The sequence below is a fragment of the Eptesicus fuscus genome, chromosome 20, assembly GCF_027574615.1.
Source record: "Eptesicus fuscus isolate TK198812 chromosome 20, DD_ASM_mEF_20220401, whole genome shotgun sequence".
NCBI lineage: Eukaryota > Metazoa > Chordata > Mammalia > Chiroptera > Vespertilionidae > Eptesicus > Eptesicus fuscus.
This window is the reverse complement of record NC_072492.1, coordinates 22390724-22414416: the sequence shown is the minus strand read 5'-3', so window position 1 is coordinate 22414416 and position 23693 is coordinate 22390724. Positions and strand designations below refer to the sequence as shown.

Sequence of the window (23693 nt, the reverse complement as noted above, 5' to 3'; positions counted from 1 at the left end):
TTAAGATTTAACGCTTTATTGCTCTTGATGGTAAATCAAAATACGCTTTAGAAATAGTTAATTTAATGGGAAATAGGAATATATGCACCAAACCATACATTGCATTGAATTAAATCAAGAGAAACACTTCATTGCGTACAATCACTGTGTCCTGCTTCCCTCTCGGCACCCGGGAAGACCACCGTGGTCTCGCCCTACATTCCTGATCCTCCTTCCGTCCCACACGGACTTCTCTTAGAACACGGTGAGAGTGCCCGTGACCACCCTCAGCCCGGAGGCCCTGGGGCTCCTGCTCCCCGCGGCCTCTGAAAGGCACTCATTTGGCAGGTTCCACTTCGGTGTGTCTAAGACCCACACTGCATGTCTCCTGTGGAAAGCGACAGGTCGGGGACAGAAGCGGAGTGGAGAGGCAGCGTCCAGTTCGGATGGTTCAGCTAGTGGCCAGGCGCTTGGCAAAACGACGCGCGGCGCTGAGCCGGGCTGGTGGCCCCTCCGCGCGGCGCGGGCAGCTGGCGGGGCTTCGGGAGGGAGAAGGGCTCCCAAGGACAGGATGCCGGTGGAGTCTTTGCTGCGAACGGTGCCCGGTGCCGTGTGGTGAGACCAGGCTGCCGGGACCACCGGGGGGTCAGCCAGGGGACCTCGTTGGGCCCTGCGTGAGGCACAGGAGTCTGCCCTCAGGCACTTGGGGTGCTGTGCGGGGTCAGGGAGACAGGACGGGAGTGTGGGGTGGGGAGCAGGGAGCAGCATGTGTCTTCACACCCTGCCAGGCTCCTCCTGAGGCCTGGGCTCACCCTCAGCCCCTTCACCCGGTGCCCCGAGTCCCCTTCCCCGGCTCCGGCAGGGGGGCCCAGGCTGCCCAGAGGGCCAGGCGCCCCCTTCCGCTGAGACACGGCAGGGGTGGGCTCAGGCAGACATCTGAAGGCACGTGCCGGGCCCCGGCGGGCAGGATGGCGCTGCTCTCCTGGCCTGAGGTCTGCGTGCCCGGCGGCGGGGTGGGCATTCTGGCCTGGCCCGCAGTGCCAGGAGTCCGCCTTTTCCATCTCCCCAGCCCCCTGGGTTCCCGTGTGCGCTGACCCTCCTGTTCCGGCCCTGGTTCTCCATGAGTGTGAAGGGGCCCACGCGTGCCCCCAGCCCCTGCGACTCCATTTCACTGGTGTCCCCGACACGAGCGTGGGTGCAGCGCACACGGGATCTGGGGCGCAGCCCTGCGAACTGCAGAAACACGTGTAAGGCCACCACGGGCACCGGCGCGAGGTGGAGGATCCTGGGAGCACCCCGCTCTCCCGGCAGAGAGGTGGCCAGGGGGCTGGGCGGGCAGACGTGGGCAGGCCGGCTGCCACGGGGCATGGCTGTCCTGCCAGCACTGCTCCTGGGCCGAGGGGCTGGTCCTACAGGTGAACCTGCTCACCTGGTGGCTTTGGCTGCTGCTGGGAGAACGGGGTCCACGGAGGAGCCGAGAAACAGCCACGAGGACCTCAGCCCCTGGGGGGAGGCGGGGCAGGATGGGCTCCCCACCCACCGCCTACAGGGCCAGCAGGGGGTCCTGGGTCAAGGTGCTGGCCCGGCCTGGCCCGTCCCCGGGTCGCCCTCACCAGCTGAAGGCACCTTCGTGCTGCCTCTGAGGGGAGACGTGGCTCCGCCCGGGGCTCTTTGGTTTGTTGCCTGGGGACAGTGGGCGGCTGGGGCAGAGGAAGGCGAGAGGAAGGCGGGAGCGAGGAGATCTCAGGGGAGGGGCCTGGGAGGAGGCGGAGGGGCGCCCCCGCGGGGCGTGCAGCTGATTTCTGGCGGGGAGCAGGGATCGGCGATGAGACGGGGACAGGATGCTGCGTGGCGCCGGGCTGGGGAGCTCAGTTCCCGGGCACGCTGAGGGTGAAGCCGGAGCGGTTCTTGGTGAAGTCGGGCTGTGGCTGGTTGAGCCGCGTCTCCACGGAAACGGTGCACTTCTTCCCGTGCAGGCTGCACTGCACCGGGTTGGTGACGTTCACTTGGAGGTGGCGCTTCTCACTGGGGGAACCGAAAAGAAAAAGACCAGACGGGCAGTTAGCAGGCAGCCGGAGTGGGCGATGCCCAGGCCACCCCGGGCCTGCCTCTGGCCAAGCTCCCGTGGGCCCCCAGATGCCCCAGGGGCACGGGCACGGGAGGCCTCCGCGGAGGCTGGTGCCGGGGCGGCCTCCAGCCAGAGCCTCCGAGAGCGGGGCTGACCCTCTGACCTCTGACCTCTGAGCCTGGCTCCGGAACCAGTGTGTTGCGTTGGACCAGAGGAGGGCGATGCGGTGAACCTCAGCCACCACGTGCCCGGCCTGAGACCCGCGTCCCCCGGGGCTTTCGGTGTCAGCGGGGCCTGACCTGAGGGCTGGGATTCCCTGATGCACAGCTGCCTCTCAGGAACCGGACCGCAGCAGGAGCCCCGGGCGGCTCCGTGGCCGGGGCTGAGGGAGACTGCCCTGCACACCCCTCACCCCTGGGGAGCGGGAGGTGTGGGGGCCGCTCGCCCTGCCCGGCACGGGGGCCAGCTGTGAGAGCGGGTCTGACTGCCGTGTCCCCGGGAGCTCTGGGGCTTTGACTCGGCTTTGCCACCGCGCACCAGGCCGCTCTGTTGCTGGCCCCACCGCGGTCGGGAGGTCGGCCACGTGAAGACTGTGAACTGGAGCCACGCTCGGCCTGGGAGCCTGCGCCCCTGCTGCCTGAGGGGCTCAGCCAGGGCTCCGAGGGGGGTCGACGCCCAGGAGGCCCGAGGGGCGGTCAGTGAGGCTTGGTGCACCTGCTGAGTAGCAGCAGCCCCCCCCCCCCCCCCCCCCCCACACACACACACTGCAGAGCGGCTTATTGTAAGACCCGAGAGTCTCTAAATAGGTTGGCCTCACATCGGCTCACACGGGCCGGCACCGCCCACACTGAACCTCGGCCTGTGCCGCGGCAGCTCTGTGCGCCGGGAGGGGAGAGGAGAAAGACCTGGTGGCCAGGGGCCTCCAGGGGTCGGGCTCCCCCATTGCTCCGCGAGTGCCAGGTGTCCGCACGCAGGGGAGTGGGCTGGAGCCGCAGGCGCTCCCTCCTGCCGCCCTCCGTGCCGCCCGGGCCCAGGTGAGCAGGAGGCGCTTTCCAGGCCCGGTCACGGTCACGGACGGCTCCTCCTGCCCGCTCGGGGCAGCCCGTCCCGGGTCCCGGCCGCAGACAGCGCTCGGTGCCGGGTGCTGCCGGCCTCCAGCTGCGCGCCCGCCGGGCACATGCCCCACAGCGGGAAGCACGCGGGTGTTCTTCTCAGGCCCGTTCCCGCCCCGTGTTCTCCTGAAACCCGTCGTGGAGGCAGAAATGGGCGCCGGGGGAGACCCAGGGCTGTCACTGTGGGCCGTAGGTCTCTTAATGCCTTGTCAGCTGCCGCTGACACCTGGGCCCTGCCGGCTATTTTTAACCAGCCTGGACGTAAAAATAGCAGAGCCCATCGGAGGCAGTGACGCAGGCCCTTCTCGCCCCTGCGGGAGCCAGGCCTGCTGCGCGGGGCGGGTGCGGGCCTGGGCCGCGGGCGGTGCGGTCCATGTGGGGCCCGGGGCCAGGAGCCCGCGATGCCCAGCGCCGCCCCCCACTGCCTGCGTCTTCCCTCCCCGTCTGTGGAGCCTGGTACCCTCGTGCGCACCCAGTGGGCTCCAGAACCACCTGGGGCCTCAGTCTTGGGGAAAGGGTTCTGAAAGAGCCCATTCCAAGTCAGCTAGAAAAATCTAACAGAGGAAACGCGAACCCCTAGCCCACCCCCTGTGCGGACAGTCAGAACAGGCTACTCTCAACGCAGCCCTTCCGACGAGAGACCCCTCCCGGCCACGAGTTCAGGGTCAGCGGAGAGCGCCCCGGACGCCCCCGCCCCTGCTCTTGGCTCTCTGCATCTCCAGTATCTGCTCTACAGTCCCAGGGCAGGGCTTGGGCTGGTGGGAAAACGAGGAGCAAATGGCTATTGCAGAACGGCACCCCAAGGTCACAACTTCACCTTGAAAGGGCGCCCCCGGGTGGGGGCTGCAGGACAAAAAAGGCAGGGGACCGCCACTGCTCCAGACTGTCCGCCCCACCCCGGGCTGGGCGGAGAGCGTCCCTGCGCCCGTTCCTGTGTCCCAGTGAGCCCCGTGGGGGAACTACTGCAGGCGGAGGAGCGGGTGGGGGGGGGGGGGAGGAGGGCCAGCCCCCGCCTCAGGGAGCAGAGCGGAAGCAGGGACGGTGCTCCGGGACATCCAAGCCCCTGAGACACAGGTAACTGTCATTTATGTATTAGAAACATTTTAAAAGTTTCAATTACAGGTGACCTACAGTGTATGTTGTAGGTGTAGAACATAGTGATTAGACACTTGCATAACTTACAAAGTGGTCCCTTAGTAAGTCTAGTGCCCATCTGGCACTATACATAGTTATTAAATATTATTGACTATACTCCTTCTGCTGTACTTGACATCCCGTGACTGCTTTTATAATTGGCAATTTGTACTTCTTAATTCCTTCGCCTTTTTCAACCCCTCCCCCGCCCCCACATCCGGCAACCATCAACTTGTTCTCTGTATGTATGAGTTTGTTTGTGGTTTATTTATTTTGTTTTTTAGACCCCCACATATAAATGACATCATATGGTTTTTGTTCTTCTCTGTCTGCCTTATTTCACTCAGCGTAATTCCCTCTAGGTCCATCCATGTTGTGGCGATGGCGAGATTTCATTCTTCTCTCTTTAGGGCCGAGTAACCGTCTATTGCAGGGGTCCTCAAACTTTTTAAACAGGGGGCCAGTTCACTGTCCCTCTGACCGTTGGAGGGCCGGACTATAGTTTGAAAAAAAACTATGAACAAATTCCTATGCACACTGCACATATCTTATTTTGAAGTAAAAAAAGCAAAACGGCAAAAACACCCGCATGTGGCCCGCGGGCCGTAGTTTGAGGACGCCCGGTCTGTACCACGTCGTCTTCGCCCACTCATCTATGGTGGGCACTGAGGTGCTCCCACTCCTTGCCTATTGTAAGTAATGCTGCAGTGAGCACAGGGGTGCAGACATCTTTTTAAATGAGTGTTTTAGGTAAACACCCAGAAGTGGAATTGCTGAGTCACGTGGTAGTTCTACCTTTAACTTTTTAAGAAACCTCCATACTGTTTTCTATGGCTGCACCAATTTACAATGATTGAGGGTGGCCATTCTAACAGGTGTGAGGTGTTATCTCATTGTGGTTTTAATTTGCATTTCCCTGATGATTACTGTTGAGGATCTTTTGGCCATCTGTATGTCCTCTTGGGAGAAATGTCTATTGGGGTCCTCTGCCCATTTGAAAAAAAATTAATCCTCACCCAAGGATATTTTTTCCACTGATTTTTTTTTTTTTTTTTTTTGAGCGTGAAAAAGAGAGAGGGAAGGCGGGAGGAAGTCTTGGGGAGAGAAAGAAACACTGACATGAGGGAGACACGTCAGTGGTTGCCTTCCACAGGCACCAGGGGACAATCATGCAATCCAGGTGCATGCCCTTGACCGGAGAGCAAACCCTTGGCCCTTTGATTAGATGCCTGTTCTTATGCCAGTACCAGGCTGTTCTGATTACAGTGGCTTTGTAGTATAACTTGATATCCAGTATTGTGATTCCTCCAACTTTGTTCTTTCTCAAGATTGATTAGGCTATTTGAGGTCTTTTATGGTTCTACAGAAATTTTAGTTCTGTGAAAAATGCCATTGGTATTTTCATAGGGACTGCATTGAACCTGTAGATTGCTTTGGGTAGTATGGACATTTTAATGAAGTTAATTCTTCTTATCTATGAGCATGATATATGTTCCCATTTACTTGTATATTCTTCAATTTCTTTCTTCAGTGTCTTACAGTTTTCTGAGTACAGGTCTTTTTACCTGCTTGGTTAAATTTATTCCTAGGTATTTATTCTTTTGAATGCAATTGTAAATAGAATTTTTTTTTTAAATTACTCTTTCAGGTAGTTTGTTATTGGTATATAAAATGCAACCATTTTCTGAATATGGATTTTGTATCCTGCTACCACTTTATTGAATTAATTTATTAGTTCTTTTATTTTTTTAATTTATTAGTTCTAATAGTTTTTTTGTGTGTATAGGTTCTCTGTATCTGGTGTGTCATATGCAAATAACAGTTTGGGATGCCTTTTATTTCTCTTTCTTATCTGATGGTTGTAGCTAGGACTTCCAATATGTTGAATAAAAGTGGTGAAAGTGGACATCCTTGTCTTGTTCCTGATCTTAAAGAGAAAACTCATAGCTTTTCACCACTGAGTATGTTAGCTGTGGGTTTGTCATATATGGCCTTCATTATGTTGAGGTATGTTTCCTCTATCCCCAGTTTGCTGAGAGTATCTATCATAAATAGGTATTGGATTTTGACAAATGCCTTTTCTGCTTCTATTGATACGATCATAGACTTTTGTCCTTCATTTTGTTTATGTGGCGTATCACATTGATTTGTGGATTTTGAACCAGCCTCGCATCTCAAAAATAAATCCCACTTGATCATGGTGTCTGACCTTTCAATGTATTGCTGGATCTGGTTTGCTAATATTTTGTTGATTTTAGTATCTATGTTTATCAGGGACATTGGCCTATAATTTCCCTCCCTCCCTCCCTCAGATAGAGTGTTGGCCTGTGGACCAAAGGGTCCCTGGCTCTATTTTGGTCAAGGGGCATGTACCTTAGTTGCAGGCTCCTCCCCGGCCCGGGCCCTGGTGGGGGCTTGTGAAGGAGGCAACCAATCAATGTGCTTCTTTCACATCATGTTTCTCTCCATCTTTCCCTCTCTCTCCCACTCTCCCTAATATCCTCAGGTGAGGACAAACAAAACAAAACAAAAAGAACCAGATCTTGGTTTCATTGATTTTTTTCTACTAATTTTAGACTCAATTTTGTTGATTTCTACTATTATTTCCTCCCTTCTGTTCACTTTGTGTTTTGTTTGTTTCTTTTTCTAGTTCTTTTAGGCATAAGGTTAGATTCTTAAGTTTATTGAGACTTGTTTTGGGGCCTAACATGTGGTCTATCTTGGAAAATGTTCCATGTGCCCTTGAAAACAATGTATATTTCGCTGTTTTTGGACGAAATGTCCTAAAAATATCAATTAAGTCCATCTGGTCTAAAGTGTCATTTAAGGCCACTGCTTCCTTGTTGATTTTCTGTCCGAGTGATCTGTCCATTGATATCAATGGGGTGTTAAAGCCCCTACTATAACTGTATTACTGTTAACCTCTCCCTCTGTGTGCATCAGTATTTGCTTTATATATTTAGGTGCTCCTATGTAGATGTTTGTGAGAGTTATAGCCTCTTGTTGGATTGGTCCCTTTATCATTATGAAATGCCCTCCTTTACTTCTTGTTATAGCCCTTGTTAAAAGTCTCATTTTGTCAAAGTATTGCTACCCTAGCTATTTTTATTTCCATTTTCATGAAATGTCTTTTTCTATCCCTTTACGTCTGTGTGTCTTTCAATCTGAGGTGGGTCTCTTGTAGACAGCTTATATATGGGTCTTTTTATTTTATTTATTTTAAACTTATTTATTTTAAAAAAATCTTTATTGTTGAAAGTATTACATATATTCCACCCCCCCCCCCATCCAGCCCACCCCCGCCTCCCACCCCAGACCCTCACCAGCATGAGGTTATGTATTATATATGGGTCTTTTTCTTTAAAAAAAATATTTTTATTGATTTCAGAGAGGAAGGGAGAGGAGAGAGGGATAGAAACATCAATGATGGGGGAGAATCACTGATCAGCTGCCTTCTGCATGCCCCCCACTAGGGACTGAGCCTGCAACCAGGGCATGTGCCCTTGACCAGAATTGAAACAGGACCCTTCAGTCCGCAGGCAGACGCTCTATCCACTGAGCCAAACCAGCTAGGGCTATATGGGTCTTTTAAAAAAAATCCATTTAGTCACCCTATGTGTTTGGTTGGAGCAATTAATACATTTACACTTAAAGTAATTGCTGATAGTTACAAAATTATTGACATTTTATTCATTGTGTTTGTAGTTCCTCCCTGTTCCTTTTTACTCTCTTGCACTCTTGTATAGTGATGACTTCCTAGTGTTGTGTTCAGATTCTTTTCTCTTTATTTCTTGTATATCTCTTGTAGATTTTTGGTTTGTGGTTACCATGTTCTTCATATATCCCACACTATGTTTATAGCAGTCTATTTTAAGTTAATGGTCATTTAACTTGGAACACATTTTAAAATCACTACTTTATGCTCACCCTCTCCACATTTATTTTTGTCATTACTTTAAAAAAATATATATTTTATTGATTTTTTACAGAGGGGAAGGGAGAGGGATAGAGAGTTAGAAACATCGATGAGAGAGAAACATCGATCAGCTGCCTCCTGCTGGGTATATGCCCACAACCAAGGTACATGCCCTTGACCAGAATCGAACCTGGGACCCTTTAGTCTGCAGGCCGACGCTCTATCCACTGAGCCAAACTGGTTAGGGCTGTCATTACTTTTAAAAACTTTTTTTTGAGAGTGTTTGTACATATCCCTTAATTTATTGTTGTAATTACACACGATCTTCTTACTTTTATCTTTTAATTTTTGTACTAGCTTTATAGTTGGTAGATCCATTGCTATTATTAAATGTCTGCCTTTACCAAGTGAGATTTTTTTTTCTTTCATCCTTACCCAAGGATACTTTTTCCAATGATTTCCAGAGAGACTGAGTGAGAGAAAGGGAGGAGGGGAGGGAGGGAGGGAGGGAGAGAAACATTGATGTGAGAGAGACACATCAATTGGTTGCCTCCTGCATGCACCCAGACTGGGGCTGGAGAACCTGCAACCGAGGTACGTGCCCTTGACCAGGAATTGAACCTGAGACCCTTTTGTCCATGGGCCGATGCTCTAACCACTGAGTCAAACCGGCCAGGATTCTGGGCCTGGAGGAGGCTATGCTGTGAACGGAGGCCAAATGCCAGTTGTGTTGGGCTGCGTTTGTGACCACAGTGAGGGCAGGAAGAAGAACCAGCCTTCTGCTGGTCTAAAGAGCCGGACGAAGCAACTCTGGTTGGTGTCGTCCACACACTGCCCTCGACAGACAGCACAGACCGCGGGGTGGGTGGAGTCTGGTGGTTCCTCACCGAGCTAAACGTAGAATTAGCACGCAACCCAGCAATGCCACTCCTGGACACCTGCCCCAAAGAAGTGAGAACAGGTATCCAAACAGAAATGCATACAGGAGTGTTTATAGCAGCATCGTTTGCAATAAACAAAGAGCAGAAACAGTCCAAACATCTATCAACTGATGAGTGGACACGCAAAATGTGGTGCGCCCCTTTAATGAAATATTATTCAGCCGTACAAAGAGATGAAGCACTTTCAACAATAAAGATTTAAAAAAAAAGAAGGAAGAAATGAAGCACTGGTACTTGCTACGTGGGTGAACCTTGAAAACATTATGCAACATTAAAGGAGTCAGACACAGCAAGGCGTATATCATATAATCCCACTGACGTGACATATACCATATAATCCCACTGACAAGACATGTCCAGAACAGGCACATCTATGGAGAGAAACCTTAGCGCAGCTGGGCCGTGGAGGAGCTGCCAGGTTGTATGGGTTTTCCTTAGGGGCGATGGAAATAGTCCAGAACGAGACAGTGGTGATGGTGGCACAACGGTATGCATGCACGGATTGTGACAATATGTTTTGTGTATTTTAAAAAGTAGATGGATCATAACGGAAAAATAAGAAGTTGCCCTCAACCCGCGTTTTCTTTGCCCATCTCGAGTTCCACAGGCATGGTTTTGACACCAGCCAGGGTTTCTGTGCTGAGGGAGGAGACGGGAGGGTCTGAGTGGCAGCAGGCCCGGCAGCGGACAGTGCGGGAGGTCAGGGACGCCTTTGCCTGGGAATGGTGGAGCCGAGCACCTTCCTTATGCTCTGAAGGCAAGAAAGGAGACTTCTTAGGCGAGGCAGGGTGTCTGATGGTGCGCCAGGCCAGACGACAGCTGCCGCGGGAGAGGGGACCCCCCCCCCCCGCCCCCATCTTCTGTTACAGGATTTAATGGCTCAGCAAACTGTGGAATTCGGGGACTTTCATCTGTTCCAAGCCGTCACTGCAGGCAAATGGCCTTTATCAGATTACTTTCCCTCGTTTTTCATTGAGACTCCTGTCCTCTGCTGATTAGAGAAATCCGTGGGTAAAAGCATTGGAGGCATCAATGGGGGAACTCCGGTCTCTCCAGGAGCGGAATCAGCCCAGAAAATGTCCCCTGCTTCACCCACGGGCTTGCCCTGCGTAGACCAGGACTTGGGGGATGGTGTGAACCACTCTCTCCTCTCCATGGCGCTCCCTGCTGGAGCCGTGGTGGTCCTGGGTCTAACCAATGCCCTTGGAAGGGAACGGAATGGGAGTGAGTGAAGGGGGTCTCAGGTTCAATTCCTGGTCAAGGGCACGTACCTCGGTTACAGGTTCGCCAGCCCGTCTGGGTGTGTGCAGGAGGCAACCAATGGATGTGTCTCTCTCACATCAATGTTTTTCTCTCCCTCCCTCCCTCCCTCCCTGGGACTGTGTTCTCTGGGGGCCTGGCAAAGAGTTGCTGAGTGCCAGGGTCAGGCAGCGGGTCTCCCGTGTTGGGTCACAGGATGTGGGGGGAGGAAGCTCGCCGGGCGCCAGACGCAGGCAGGCGGTACAGAGAGCCTTTCCGAAGTGATGATTAATGGAGTGGGTGTTTCAGGACAAACCCTGGAGCCATGAAGACGGCTGCAGGTGCGTGTGCTCTCAGAGGGGCCTAGAGCTGGGTCGCAGCTGTTCCCGGCGCATTTCATTTCCTGCGAGAGGCAAGTCCCTCAGCTCAGATCCACCGCAGGGGGCGGGTCTCCACACCCTGCTTTGGGAAACGCTGCTTCTGTCTGTCAGGCCTGACAAGCCTTTTACTTCCGTCCCTTCCAAAGCGAGTCTCAGAGCCCACGGCCCATGCAGTTTTGAGTGGGAGTGTCATGTCTGCTGGTCTAATGAGTCCTTTCTGGGTTTGCAGTTGGTGAAGGATGGAGGGGAAAACCAATTAAAAAATCACACACACACACACACACACACACACACACACACATGTATATGAAAGGAGAAGGAGAGAGAGAGAGAGAGAGACAGACAGCCTCCTGCACGCCCCACACTGGGGATCGAGCCCGCAACCCGGGCATGTGCCGTGACCAGGAATCCAACCATGACCTCCTGGTTCATAGGTCAATGCTCAAACTACTGGGCAACGCTGGCCGGGCGGGAAACCACTTTTATCTAGAAAATAAAACTCTCGTCTCTGAACAGCTCTGGGCAGGCAGCGCATGCTGAGGCCCCAGCGCAGGCTGGCATCTGCCGCTGCCACATCCTGGGCCGATCTGGCTCTCGGGTGCACTGGGCGCATCCTCACTTCCCCTGGAGGCCCCCCCAGCCAGCGCCCTTTCCCGTGGCTCTCTCTTCACCCGCCACCATCACCATCTCTCCCACCCTGCACTCCTTTCCTTCTTTCCTATGTACCAAGCCCACACGAGGGCGGGGCCCCTTCCAGAGGAAGAGGACACAACATGAGTGGGACGCAGGCCCCCAGCTCAAGGCATTCCCATTCTTCCCGGCAGGTGGGCCAACGTTAGCGCCGGGCCACACACACAGGCCGCCTAGAGGAAGGCCACGTAAGCGTGGGTGGCTTCCAGAGGGAGTAATGGCCAGACTGACACCTCCAGAGACAGGAATCCTGTAGGAGCACTTATTTTTTATTTTATTGATTTCAGAGAGGAAGGGAGAGGGAGAGAGAGAAACATCAATCATGCGAGAGAATCACGGCTCGGCTGCCTCCTGCACGCCCCCTTCTGGGTATCGAGCCCACAACATGGGCATGTGCCCTTGACCGGAATTGAACCTGGGACCCTTTAGTCTGCAGGCCGATGCTCTATCCACTGAACCAAACCAGCCAGGGCTGCAGGGGTATTTGTTTGTTTTCTCCTTAAAATAGTGTTCTGTCACCCAAGCCCGTGCTTTCAGCCACCTACTGGACAAAGCCCTGCCCTCCCTCGGACCGCTGAGTCCTCATGTGTCCAACGCTGAGCTCATCCGTTGGCCCTTTCCCCCAACAGCACCCCTCTTCCCGCCGAGTCCGTCTCAGTGGGAGGGTACCATCCACCCAGTCACAGAGGCCCCAAATCCCAGGTCCTCTCCTTCCACTGCCCACACCCAGTCACCACCACCTGCTGATTTCACCTTCTCAATCGCTGGCCACAGCCCAGGACCTCCCCCCCTCCCTGGTGACTGATGCAGCTCCTGGCTGTCTCCTCTGCCTTCAGGTGGCCCCACACCCCGCCTCAGACGGTCCTCCACATTGTCACCAGAGAGATCCTTTAAAGGCACAAAAAGAACCTGTCATTCCACTGCCAAAATCCCGTTAGTCATTCCCCAGAACTCTGGAGAGCCACCCGCCCCCGCCTCCCCCCGGCTGGGCTGGGTGTTCGTTCATCTGTGGCCGTGTTCTTTTTTTTTTCTTTTTGGTGTTGTTAATCCTCATCCAAGAGACAGAGAGAGAAACACCGATGTGAGCGAGACACATCGACTGGCTGCCTCCTGCATGCAGCCCTGGGGATCAAGCCTGCAACCAAGGTGTGTGCCCTTGGGCGGAACTGAACCCGGAACCCTTCAGTCTGCAGGCCGATACTCTACCCATTGAGCCGAGCTGGCTAGGGCGATAATTATTTTATCAAAGAGCAGTTCACCAGGAAGACATTTCCAGAAAGTAAAAATTAAGTCACCGGTGTGAGATTTGCAAAGCTATAGTAGTCCCCCCGACTCACCCACACTTTCACCTTGTGAAGTTCCCAGGGAAGAGAGAAACACGGGGTAGGATGACTAATGTGTGGGCTGATGGGAACATACGGAAGGTTACAGGAACCACATCCATGAACATGCCACCGATTGTTCTGAGGTGGAATGGAGATGAGCAGACACCGGCTCCATGTGAAGTTCTCGGTAGTGTCCTAAGTAACGTGGACGGGTATTTCTGATGACCACTTCCCTGTCTGCTGGCTGTGGCTGGTGCCCCTCAGCAGTGCGCCTCGCGTAGTGGAAAGGGTCTTGGATGGGGGTGGGGAGGTTGACAATCATCATCACCCCTCCATGGAGAACCTACCATGGACTGGGCACGGTACTAAACAGCTCACATGCATCACCGTGTGTAATCCTGCCCACAGCCCTGAGGCGCTGTCCTTATGCCCACGCGATGGGTGGGGACACAGATGCCGAGGAAGGTCGCGTGGAGCTCACAGCGGGAGCGTGGCGAGCGAGGGTCTGGGCCCACCGTGTCTGTCTCTTGAGCGCCGTGTTGAACCTCCCATTCCATTCAGTCCCGCGTTGGGGTGCTTTTCTAGCTCTACCGTGGGGCATCGCCTTGCAGCGTGGGGGATACTTCAGTTCTCGGAGAAGGCGTTTGGAATCTGTGTAACGACGCTAAGGTTTGGGCGTTCTGACCCCTCCCCCCATGTCCATGCGTGGTCACCGCTTGTCGATTTCTCTTCCTGGGTATTCGCTTCTTTACTCCTCGACCAGGAGACACCACTGCTGTGCCCAGGCCTGGCTGATCCCAGGCTGGCAGAGAGCGGCCGCTCTCCTGGCGCGGGGAGGCCCTGCGCACGCTTTGACTGTTTCCCCGCATAGACCGGCATCTCGATTCTCCAGCTGAAGCCCCGAGGAGGACTGCGGGCTCTGGTTCTGTCAGTCAGAGGGCTCCTGCTCTGTGTGCCTGCAGCCCTCCCCAGGCAAGCTGGGCCCGGCCGGCCTGGGGGCTGAGGCGGCTGAGGGGGGTGGTTCGCCCTCATGGCCTCAGGACTGCTGCCTGCTCTCTGATTTCTTCCCCCTCCGCCGACATCAGAGACCGAGGTGGTGAGAATGCTCCATTTAGCTTTTTATATTTGGAATCTGGACGCTTTAAAGGCTACATTCCTCTGTCCCTCCCAAAATGTCCAAATGAATGCTTTACGCCGGGGATAATGAAGCCCTTCAAAAGCCAAACTAAAAGAACACCACCTCAAGTAGGAGAAAAGGACAAAAAACAAGCAACAAGACAACACGAACCAAACCAAACCCCTATCACACAACAAATGGACAGCAGCTGTGGACAGGCTGCGCACCGGGCCGGGGGCTGGGCCCCTTCCCCACGGGGCCTCTGCCCTCTGACCGCCATCCACACCTCCCCTCTCCTCACAGCTCCGCCTTCCGTCTCTCCCTTTAACTTCTCACCTCCGTGCTTTTTGCTCCAGTGCCTTTGGGTTTATTTTATCACACAAAAAGTGTTTGAGAGACTTCTTCTCCTTTTCTATGTTGAGCCTTTTTTCCCCCTCACATCTTTGCTGTTTCCTGCTTACATTTCTATTTCTCCTCCCTTGACACTTCTGCGAACAGCACCTCCAAAGTTAGCACCATCTGTGAACATCGGTGTTTATTTTCTATTCGCGTCGTTAATGAAGGTGCTAAATAAGACCGGACTGAACATGTAGCAGGACCCACGTGGTCTTGCGAACAGATGATTTCTGGTGGTTTGTCAGCAACACTGTTCTCTATTTGCCTATGCATCTCATCATTATCTAGAAGCATCTGAGCCCGGTTGGTGTGGCTCAGTGGTTGAGCGTCGACCTATGGCTCAATTCCCAGTGTGGGGCGTGCAGGAGGCAGCCAATCAATGATTCTCTCTCATCGTTGATGTTTTTCTCTCTCTCTCCCTCTCCCTTCCTCTCTGAAATCAATTAAAAATATATATATATTTTTAAAAAAAGCATCTGAGTGCAGCCGGAGTGGCTCAGCTGGTGGAGTATCATCCTGTGCACCAAAAGGTTGCCAGTGAGATCCTGGCCAGGGCACATATCTGGGTCGTGTGTTTGATCCCCATTTGATCCCCAGTCAGGGAGGGTATGGAAGGCAACATCAGAGTGTCTCTATCTACTTATCTCTCCCTTCCTCTCTCTAAGCACGTCCTTGGGTGAGGATTAAAAAAAAAAAGCGGCAGCATTTGAGCTTGTATTTATGTGTGGCCCTGGGTCACTCTATGGAGGAGCTAACAGGATCCCAGGCCCCGCCTTCCGAGAAATGAACATTTAAGCTGGTTGACAGCTGCACACGAACACACTGGGGACACAGATACTAAAAAGAGAGTCCTCAAAAGAATGCATGAGGAAGAGTATCCGGACCTCGATTTAATAGACAAAATTTCTATGTGTCATATGTGACCATTAACACCCTTGTTTAAAATGCTTTTAATCAAAATGTTCTTATAATTAAATTACTAGGTTATTATTTTTATTTCACTATTATTTTTTATTTTTGTTAATCCTCACCTGAGGATATTTTCCCATTGGTTTATTTTTTTTATTTTTATTTTTTTTAATATATTTTATTGATTTTTAACAGAGAGGAAGGGAGAGGGATAGAGAGCTAGAAACATCGATGAGAGAGAAACATCGACCAGCTGCCTCCTGCACACCCCCCACTGGGGATGTGCCCGCAACCAATGTACATGCCCTTGACCGGAATCGAACCTGGGACCTTTCAGTCCGCAGACCGACGCTCTATCCACTGAGCCAAACCGGTTTCGGCTCCCATTGGTTTATTGACTTCAGAGAGGTAGGGAGAGGGACAGAGAGATAGACATATCCATGATTGGCTGAGGCCTCCTGCACGCCCCACACTGGGGTCCGAGCTTGCAACTGTGACCTCCTGGTTCATAGGTCGACGCTCAACCACTGAGCCACGCCGGCCAGGCCCAACATTTCTAATTTTTTATTCAATGTTATTCTGCTGTTGTTTTACACTTTCCCCACCATTCTTTCTAGCAATATGTATCTTAAAATGTCCAAACTTTTAAAGCAGTATTCCTAGGAGCGGTGATGCAAATTACAAAGTGGAGGGTGAGAGAGGTCTAATCCTTGCTTTGCAAATAGAAGCTCACATTCTCTAAAATTGTGGCGACTTGAAGGAATTTGGGAACTGGTCAGTGTCCAAAAACAATCAACAGATTATGGTTTCCTGCGTGGTTCAAGTCCCCACTGAGGGGCTGCGAGCACAGCGAACTGCTTGCTGAGCCTGGACACAGTGACTCTCTCGGACCCGGAGCCGTCATCCAGAGCTCGGGCTATACCATCCCAGCTGGCAGTGGCAGCAGGGACGAGACGGGGGCCGGGGACTTCCAGGTTCTCTGCATTTCTCGGAATGTGGCTTAACCAAGGGAGGAGACAATGGGGCATGGCGGAGAACGTGCAGTCTGGAACCAGGCAGTCGAGGGTCCAAGGCCAGCTGCATGGATCTGCGTGAGTACTTCATCCACAGAAGCTTGGTTTCCCTAATGGGCTAATTAACAGAGGTAGGGCTCTCTCTCCCCCAGAGCGTCCTGGTGAGCGCTCAAGAAGACCGCTGCACAGTAGCTAGAGCAGTGCCTGGCTCTCAGCAAGTGCCCATTCAGGGTTTGTCACTGGAGTAGAGTGCTTTACTGAAGGAGGCTCTCATGTTTAAGATGTTGGTTAAACAAGTGATAGGACTGAAAGGACCCCTTGCCATTGCCGGTCAGGGCCTCTTTGCTTGACCTCAAGTAATCCTTTAAGAAACAACTCGGGCCCTAGCCGGTTTGGCTCAGTGGATAGAGCGTTGGCCTGAGACTGAAGGGTCCCAGGTTCAATTCTGGTCAAGGGCACATGCCTGGGTTGTGGGCTCAATCCCTAGTAGAGGGTGTGCAGGAGGCAACCAATCAATGATTCTCTCTCATCGTTGATGTTTCTCTCTCCCCCTCTCTGAAACCAATAAAAATATATTAAAGAAAGAAAGAAAGAACTCAGCCCTGGCTGGGTAGCTCAGTTGGTTAGAGAGTTGTCCTGATACGACAAGGTTGCAGGTTCGATCCCTAGTCAGGGCACATACAGAATCAACCAATGAATGCATAAATAAGTGGAACAACAAATCGATGTCTCTCTCTCTCTCCTCCTCCCTCTCTCCCTTCCTTTCTCTCTCTAAAAAAAGGAGAAACACCTCTACTCCCTCCCTTGGCCATACTGGCGAAAAGGCCTGTGGATTCCAGAGGGCCCTTTGACCTTGTTTTGGGGCATCTGAAAATCCCATTTAAGCCGACAAAGGGTGCTGCTTTCTTCTTGGGGGCCGATGGCACTGTTCTTTTATGCATGTTTCCACCTCACTCTCATGAAACCTTGCTGCCCATTCAGGCAACTGCAACCCACGGGGAAGAATATCTGATGAGGTAGCAAGTACCTGGGGATTTTTGTTCTGAGGGGAATTCAAAGAGGTTAAAACAGAAGTGACGATCTCACAAACCAACCCCGGAACCCCGAGATGAAAAGAAACAAGTTGCCCGCTTTCTACCACCTGTTTGAGAGCAGGAATATTTGCAGCACTCAGTTACGTGAGCTAAAAAACCTGCCTGTCTCATCGCAGTACAGAAGTCTTTTCAATGGAATGGTTCCCCCCCCGCCCCACCCCGCCATACACAACTTTCAGGCTGGTAATAATGGAGGCGAAGCAGGCCTTTCTATCAATATGTTCTCCACACTTCCAGTGGCTCTGCTGCTTCTATGCTGCATTTGCTATTTTAAGTGAGGCCATAATGCATCAATTTCCAGACTCTTACTCAGTGCCACTGCCACAGAACCGAGCACTCGGTAATCTTGTCAGGCAGCTCGGCACAATAGTCCAACAGATGAAACATTTCACGCAGCCTGATTTCCCTTTTCCCGGGACGGGCGTCTATTTCTGGCCCCATAATGAGAGAGGAGCCGTGGCGGCGGGCGGGCCCCGTGCGCCCCGGATCCCACATCACAGGAGCCACTCTGCATGCGGCCGCCGCGGGGACACACCTCAGAGGACCCGTGGGGCTCCCGTCCACTCGGAGGCTCGCTTTTTATTTTAAGTTTCCCAGAAACGGGTTGTTCAGGTTCAGGCTGGTGCTTACTGGCTGGAAATGAGTGGGGGTTCTCTCCTGCCTGCCACAAAGGGTTCCCCCTCCTTCCGAGATCAGGAACTTGACTTAAGAGCCCAAGAGGGACCTTTATTTCCCTGTTCTCCCCCCTTGCCCCCCGCCCCCTAAGAGATTTCTATGTGAAGTGTCCCCACGTGGCTTCTTGATAAATCTGTCTTGACCTCGAGTGCAGACGCCGTCTAGCAGAAAGTTAATTGCCTCTGATATCTCGGTGGGCAGATTTCCCCGCTGTGTGTGTTTACAGCTTTCGAGGCGGCAGCGTCTCTCTAACACAGGCCTTATTTACTGCCTGCCGGGGTACCTGGGACCGAGGGCCAGCGGCAGCCGCCACAGACCTTTGGTTCGAGAAGGGGAGAGTCACATTTCCCAAAGATTCACTCTTGATAAAAACTGGATAAATGGGCTGGGCCACTTCCACCAACCCTCCCGTCTCTGCTCCTTTTACCTCCTAAGTTAAAAACGGCACAGCCAATTAGATTGTGCGCGCGGCGAGTCTACTGAAAAGTGAATAATCCCCTAATAACTCGACACCCCTGCTTTCCTTCTCGAAAGAAGGGATTCACAGCATCCAATGATTCAGCCATCGCCACGGAGCCCTCGCATTACGGGCTCGACTTCATTAGCAGGAAAGCAAACCAAATGCAGGGCTCCGCTGGGCTGGAAGTCAGACACCCTGAGTAATATTTAGGTCACTGCTGCCGGGGCAAGGCTGAAAAATGGTTCGTGCCCTGATTAGACAGTTACGTATTTGTTTTAAATGACTGTCACGGGAAGGACCTGGACCTGCAGGCTTTTTTTTTTTTTTTTTTTTTTTGGCACAGAGGTTCTATGAGCAGTATGGAAGCCATCTGAAGTGGGCTGACGCAAAAAACCCCTTTGTCCAGCCTACAGGGCGTTAGCATCAGCATTTCAGCTGGGACTTACGCTAGTCTCTTCTACTCTTGGGGAAACTGAGGAGCATTTTCTTACTGGCTGGAAATGAGTGTGTGATATTACATCTGAGGAAGTGATGTTACATCTGAATATCACGTTTTACTTTTAAAAGTGAGTAGTGAACGCACCTGGTATGCTATCCACAGGCGCAGGGTACGTACCTTCCCTCCACGCAGTCCAGTCCCACGTCCCGTGCATCAGTCCAGACGCTGTCCTGTGTGAACATGGTCTGCAGATCCAGTGCACTCACACACACACACACACCTAAACATGAGGGGGTGTGACTCTAAAGCGAAAACCTTGGCTTTATCCATCTTAAAGACGTACCTCTCATTTCGACATAAGAGCGACAGCGATGGGACTATGGTTTTTATGGAAGAGGAGACTGGAGAGCCACTGGCTCATGACCGTCACGAGAGTGGTCCAAGGTTTCTGGCTGTTGATGTGTTTTATCATTTAAACATTAAGCGTGGGACTTCAGAACATGGAAGAGGTTCATTCTAAGATATACCATGAAACCAAATGTCTAACTGTGCTAGACAGACTTGGTGTCTAGAAAATGTTACGTTTGTGAGACCATCGTGTACCCCTTTGTATAGACATGCTAATAGGAATGGCACAAACCTGCTTTCTTTTTCATTTTTCTTTTTCCAAGGAAGAGGGCATCAGCTAGAACATTCTAAACCAGTGCCGCCAGAGCTGCTAGGCTGCCCAGGGCAAAGCTGCAGAGTGGGGTGCGGGTGGGGGAGGGTCATTATTGTGGCCCCAGCACCCGTCACTGCCCGGGTATGGTGAATGCTAACAGCAGCACATATGCTTACACAGCACCCCCACCCCCATGAAAAGAGTTCAAGGCCCGGAGGCGCCGAGAACTCGGGTCTGGGGCAGCAATCCCATCTGGATGAGGCACTGCTGTGGGCGAGGCCCTCTGCCGCCCGGATGAGGTGAGTCCAGGACTGACAGCTCCCTGTCCCGCTGGGGCAGCACCTCCAGCCCAGGTGACCGAGCCAGAGAGACGGGCAGCTCGGGGCGGAGCACCAGGTGAGGGAAGAACAGCTCCTGTTCTCTTCATCCTCTTTTTAAAAGGTCGGTTTCAAGGGAGGCATTCCGGGCCCCAAGAATGACAAAGTGGGTGGGGCCTCTCTGAGGCTGGCAGGTGTGGGAATCCTCGCCCAGGGCTGGGGCCCTCTGGCCGGGGGTTCCGGGCACCTGGACCTCGGGCAGCTCGGGAAGGGCCGCTGCCCTGGGAACCGGGGCGGGGCGACAAAGGAAAGGAGGGCGGGTGGAGAGAACCGAGCGAGACAAAGAGAACGTGCACCCGCTCAGGGTGGGCTGCGGCGGGGGAGGCGGCGCCCGGCGGAGGCTGCCGCTTTTAGCTCTGCCGCTCCTGGGGTCGCCATGGCAACGCGGGCATTAGCGATTCCATCTGACATTAAAATGCCTCCGCCGCACCGGCCGGGCGCGGGGGTGCTGCGAGGGGGGGTGGGGGCTGCGGGTGGAAAATGTGCTCAAACACACGCGTGCCCACCGAGGGGCAAGGCTGGCTCCTTGGAGACCCCGTTTTTTTCAGCATCGCTAACAGTGCCCCACTCCGCCCTCCCTCCTTCCAGCTGTTTCTGTTCGTCTTTCTGGAGAAGGTGATGGTTGGGCGTACTGATGAGCTCCCTGGGTTGTTGAGGGGAGAATGGGGATATGGATTCGGATCAGCTGAGGGTATCTGACTAGTTTAAGACAAAAACATAAAGACATGGCGTATTCAGGGAACTAGCCTTTGTTTCTTTTAGAACCAGGGCTGTATATCAACCAGAAATGGTTAAAGGGAAGGGGGGGAGGGGCTACCCCCACAGACATGTGGGATAGGATTAGTGGGAACCCCGAAGACAGGCTGCATGAACCCTGCTGCAGGAGGCTGCCCCTTGTGACAATTTTCCTGCTCAGATTCCTGCTCCAGAAAAAGAAAATCAATCTGTGCACCTTTTCATTTTTTTCTTTTTGTACTTAAAGCCCAACGCCGCGGTATTATCACCTGCATGGTACTCCAGCACAAGCAGGGAAATGCTGGTGAAACTGCGCTTCTCACTCATCTGTAGCTGCTGAGCCGATGCGTGCCCCCCCCCCCCCCCCCCCCACACACACCCTCGGCGGGGAATGGCCTGGCCACTGCGCACAAGCCTGCAGAGAGGCCTTCCCCAGGTCGCTGTCTGAATGCGATAGGGACTGAGCCCAGCAGCATCCTATTAGCACAGACGCCTCGCTGTGAAGTCCAACAAGGCCCAAGGGGTGTGGCGGGGGAAGTTTCTGAAAACGCAGTGAACAGCCGAAGGTGGGCACGCACACATGCCTATGTATCCCACAGGCGAAGCCTCCCTTTGTGACACATCCCGTCCGGGTCTGCAGCGTCCTATTGCTAAGAACACAGAGGCCTGTGCATGAATAATAGGCGTGTGACAGGGTGGTGTGGGCTGGCTCTCGCCTGTGCTGCTCTCAGCGGCTGTGGAGAGCTGTGGGATTCCCAGGAATCCGAGGGTACCGTGTCTGCCTGCACTGCTGTTTCCGGACCCGAAGAACTGGGTCTCTCTATCTAGACAGTCCTCAGTGGTCTGGGATGCCAGGGTAGGGAAGGATTCTTTTCAACCAGGCCTCGCCACAGCCAGGGACAGAACAACTAGGAATAAAAAAATACTAAATGCCAACTGCTATTGGTCCTGCACCCAGACTCTCCCCTGCCCGTATTCCAAGTTCATCTTCCTTGTAGGTGGAAAGGCAGGGGGTGGGGGACGAGCAGGGAACGGGAGCACGAAGATGCTGAGAACACGGGGGCAGGGAGTCAAACCCCTTCAATCAGCAAAGCACTTTCTTCCCATAGGTTTCCCGAAAAGACCAAACCTCAATCCGGGAAGCTTAGAATTCCACAACTGGGACCGAGTTCTGCTTCACGCGGGGAGACATCTAACACATCCTGGCTAGAAGCCCGCCCATTTCTTTCCCAAGCACCTCTCCCTTAGGGACAGATGGCCGGTGCCTCCCTCTAGTATTAGTGCACCCTGACACTGAAGAAGTCCTTCTAACACCATGACAACCAACCCACTCCTTAGAAACACACCCAAAATGGGGATGAGAAGGCCCAACGACGCACATCTCTTCTGGAGCCTAAAATGGGTGGGTGTTCTGAGAGGGAGCCTTAGAGCAGCCCTCCTTCAGAGGCTGACTGTGTGTGTGATACAAGCCCCAAATGCCCACGCGATCACGAGCAAGCTGGAAAGAACGCGGGGGAAGTGAGAGGAGGAGGAGGGGTTTTCAGGGGCTCACAGACGTTGCTCCTATATCCAGTACCCAGAGCCTTAAGGGATATTACACGCAGATACTAGAGAAATTAACAACCAGTAATTTCAAATGATTGGAGAAAACGATCAATTTGCTGAGACATGGTCCATGGAACCCTCACCGGCCAACCTGGATGTTCCGAACCTCAGTTTCCTCCAAATAGTCATGTCTAAGCAAACGTACACGTCCTCCAGGAGCAAACAGGTTGATGTTGTGTGGTTATAGGAAAAGTTAACTAAAAATGATAAAAGTATCAAGTAAATTATCGTCACGGGGTCCCCCCCTCACTCCCACTCCGACTCCCACCCTGAGCCCTGGCGTCATCTCCTGGCCATGCGCAGAAACCGCTGAACCTGGAAAGCCTTAGACCAAGATGGGTTCCCCGTTTGTGGTCGGAGGAGTTAAAACATTCTAGTGCTTGGAAGGGATGCCTGGTGAACGTGATAGGAAGATGAGACACACGGTTTCCAAACACACAGCGGAGTCCCGAAGGAATGGGAGACGGAGCCAGTAAGATGTGATGCCCGGATGGGGAGGGACAGGTGGGATGACCTGGTACAAAGGGGGTGGGGGGTCTGAAACTAAGGGGTGATATGAGGTCACTGGTGACAGGGAGACCAAGAAAAACCAGCAGGGAAAGAGGTCCCAAAGCCAAGACCGATTTATGCTACACTTTTGAGGCCAGCTCTGCCTGTGCATTAAAAAAAAATTAATATATTTCAGAGAGGAAGGGAGAGGGGGAGAGAGATAGAAACAGCAACGATGAGAGAGAATCATCGATTGGCTGCCTCCTGCACACCCCACACTGGGGATCGAGCCCGCAACCTGGACACGTGCCCCGACCAGGAATTGGACCGTGACCTCCTGGTTCATAGGTTGGTCCTGGGCTGCCTGTGCATGCCTGTCCCTCTCCTCACTATCTTCCTGTCCCCCAGCTTCTCAGTCAACAGTGCCCTCTCCTACCACATCCCTGCCTACATACGAGAAAAATGCTTAGCGACGGGGGGGGGGGGGGGGGGGGGGGGGAGGGGCGGGGGGAGGGCCCGAGGGCCTGCTAGTGGCCGGGAAGAGAAGGAAGGGAAAGTGATGGGAGGACGGAGGGCAGAGAGAGAGGAAGATACTCAGCACAGGAGTGGACCTTCCTTCTAGTCCTACAACTTCTCTGACAGATAAGGAACTGGGCCCGAAGGGGCTGTGAACTGTGCAAGATCACTTAGGCAGCCCGTGGGGGAAGCGAAACTCTCACCTCGACTTCAGATTTCCGCCGCAGCGTCCATTCATCTAGTTTATGAGGGGAAGGGAAAGGGAAGAAGAACCGAAGGCCACCAAGAGCGAAAGAGCAAAATGCAAATGAGAAACAGAAGCATTCCCCACAGGAAGCGCAGAAGACTAAAAACCAGTCCGATAAGTCCAAGTAGTCCGTTGTGTTGAAATGAGGCACCGAGGCAGGGTCGCCCCGAGAGTGC

General features: G+C 53.2%; 1 protein-coding gene and 1 pseudogene across 1 annotated transcript in view; one reads left to right on the top strand and one right to left on the bottom strand.

The window, feature by feature from the left end:
• MYO1D (myosin ID) overlaps positions 1-23693 on the bottom strand; it is a 273970-nt gene continuing 250277 nt past the window's right edge. The window contains exon 22 of the mRNA XM_008147767.3: positions 1-2004. Within this exon, the coding sequence (XP_008145989.2) occupies positions 1848-2004 (157 nt within the window). The 3' untranslated portion in view covers positions 1-1847. The remainder of the gene's footprint in view (positions 2005-23693) is intronic.
• Positions 9594-23693, top strand: part of LOC114233812 (coiled-coil domain-containing protein 28A-like) — a 28351-nt pseudogene continuing 14251 nt past the window's right edge.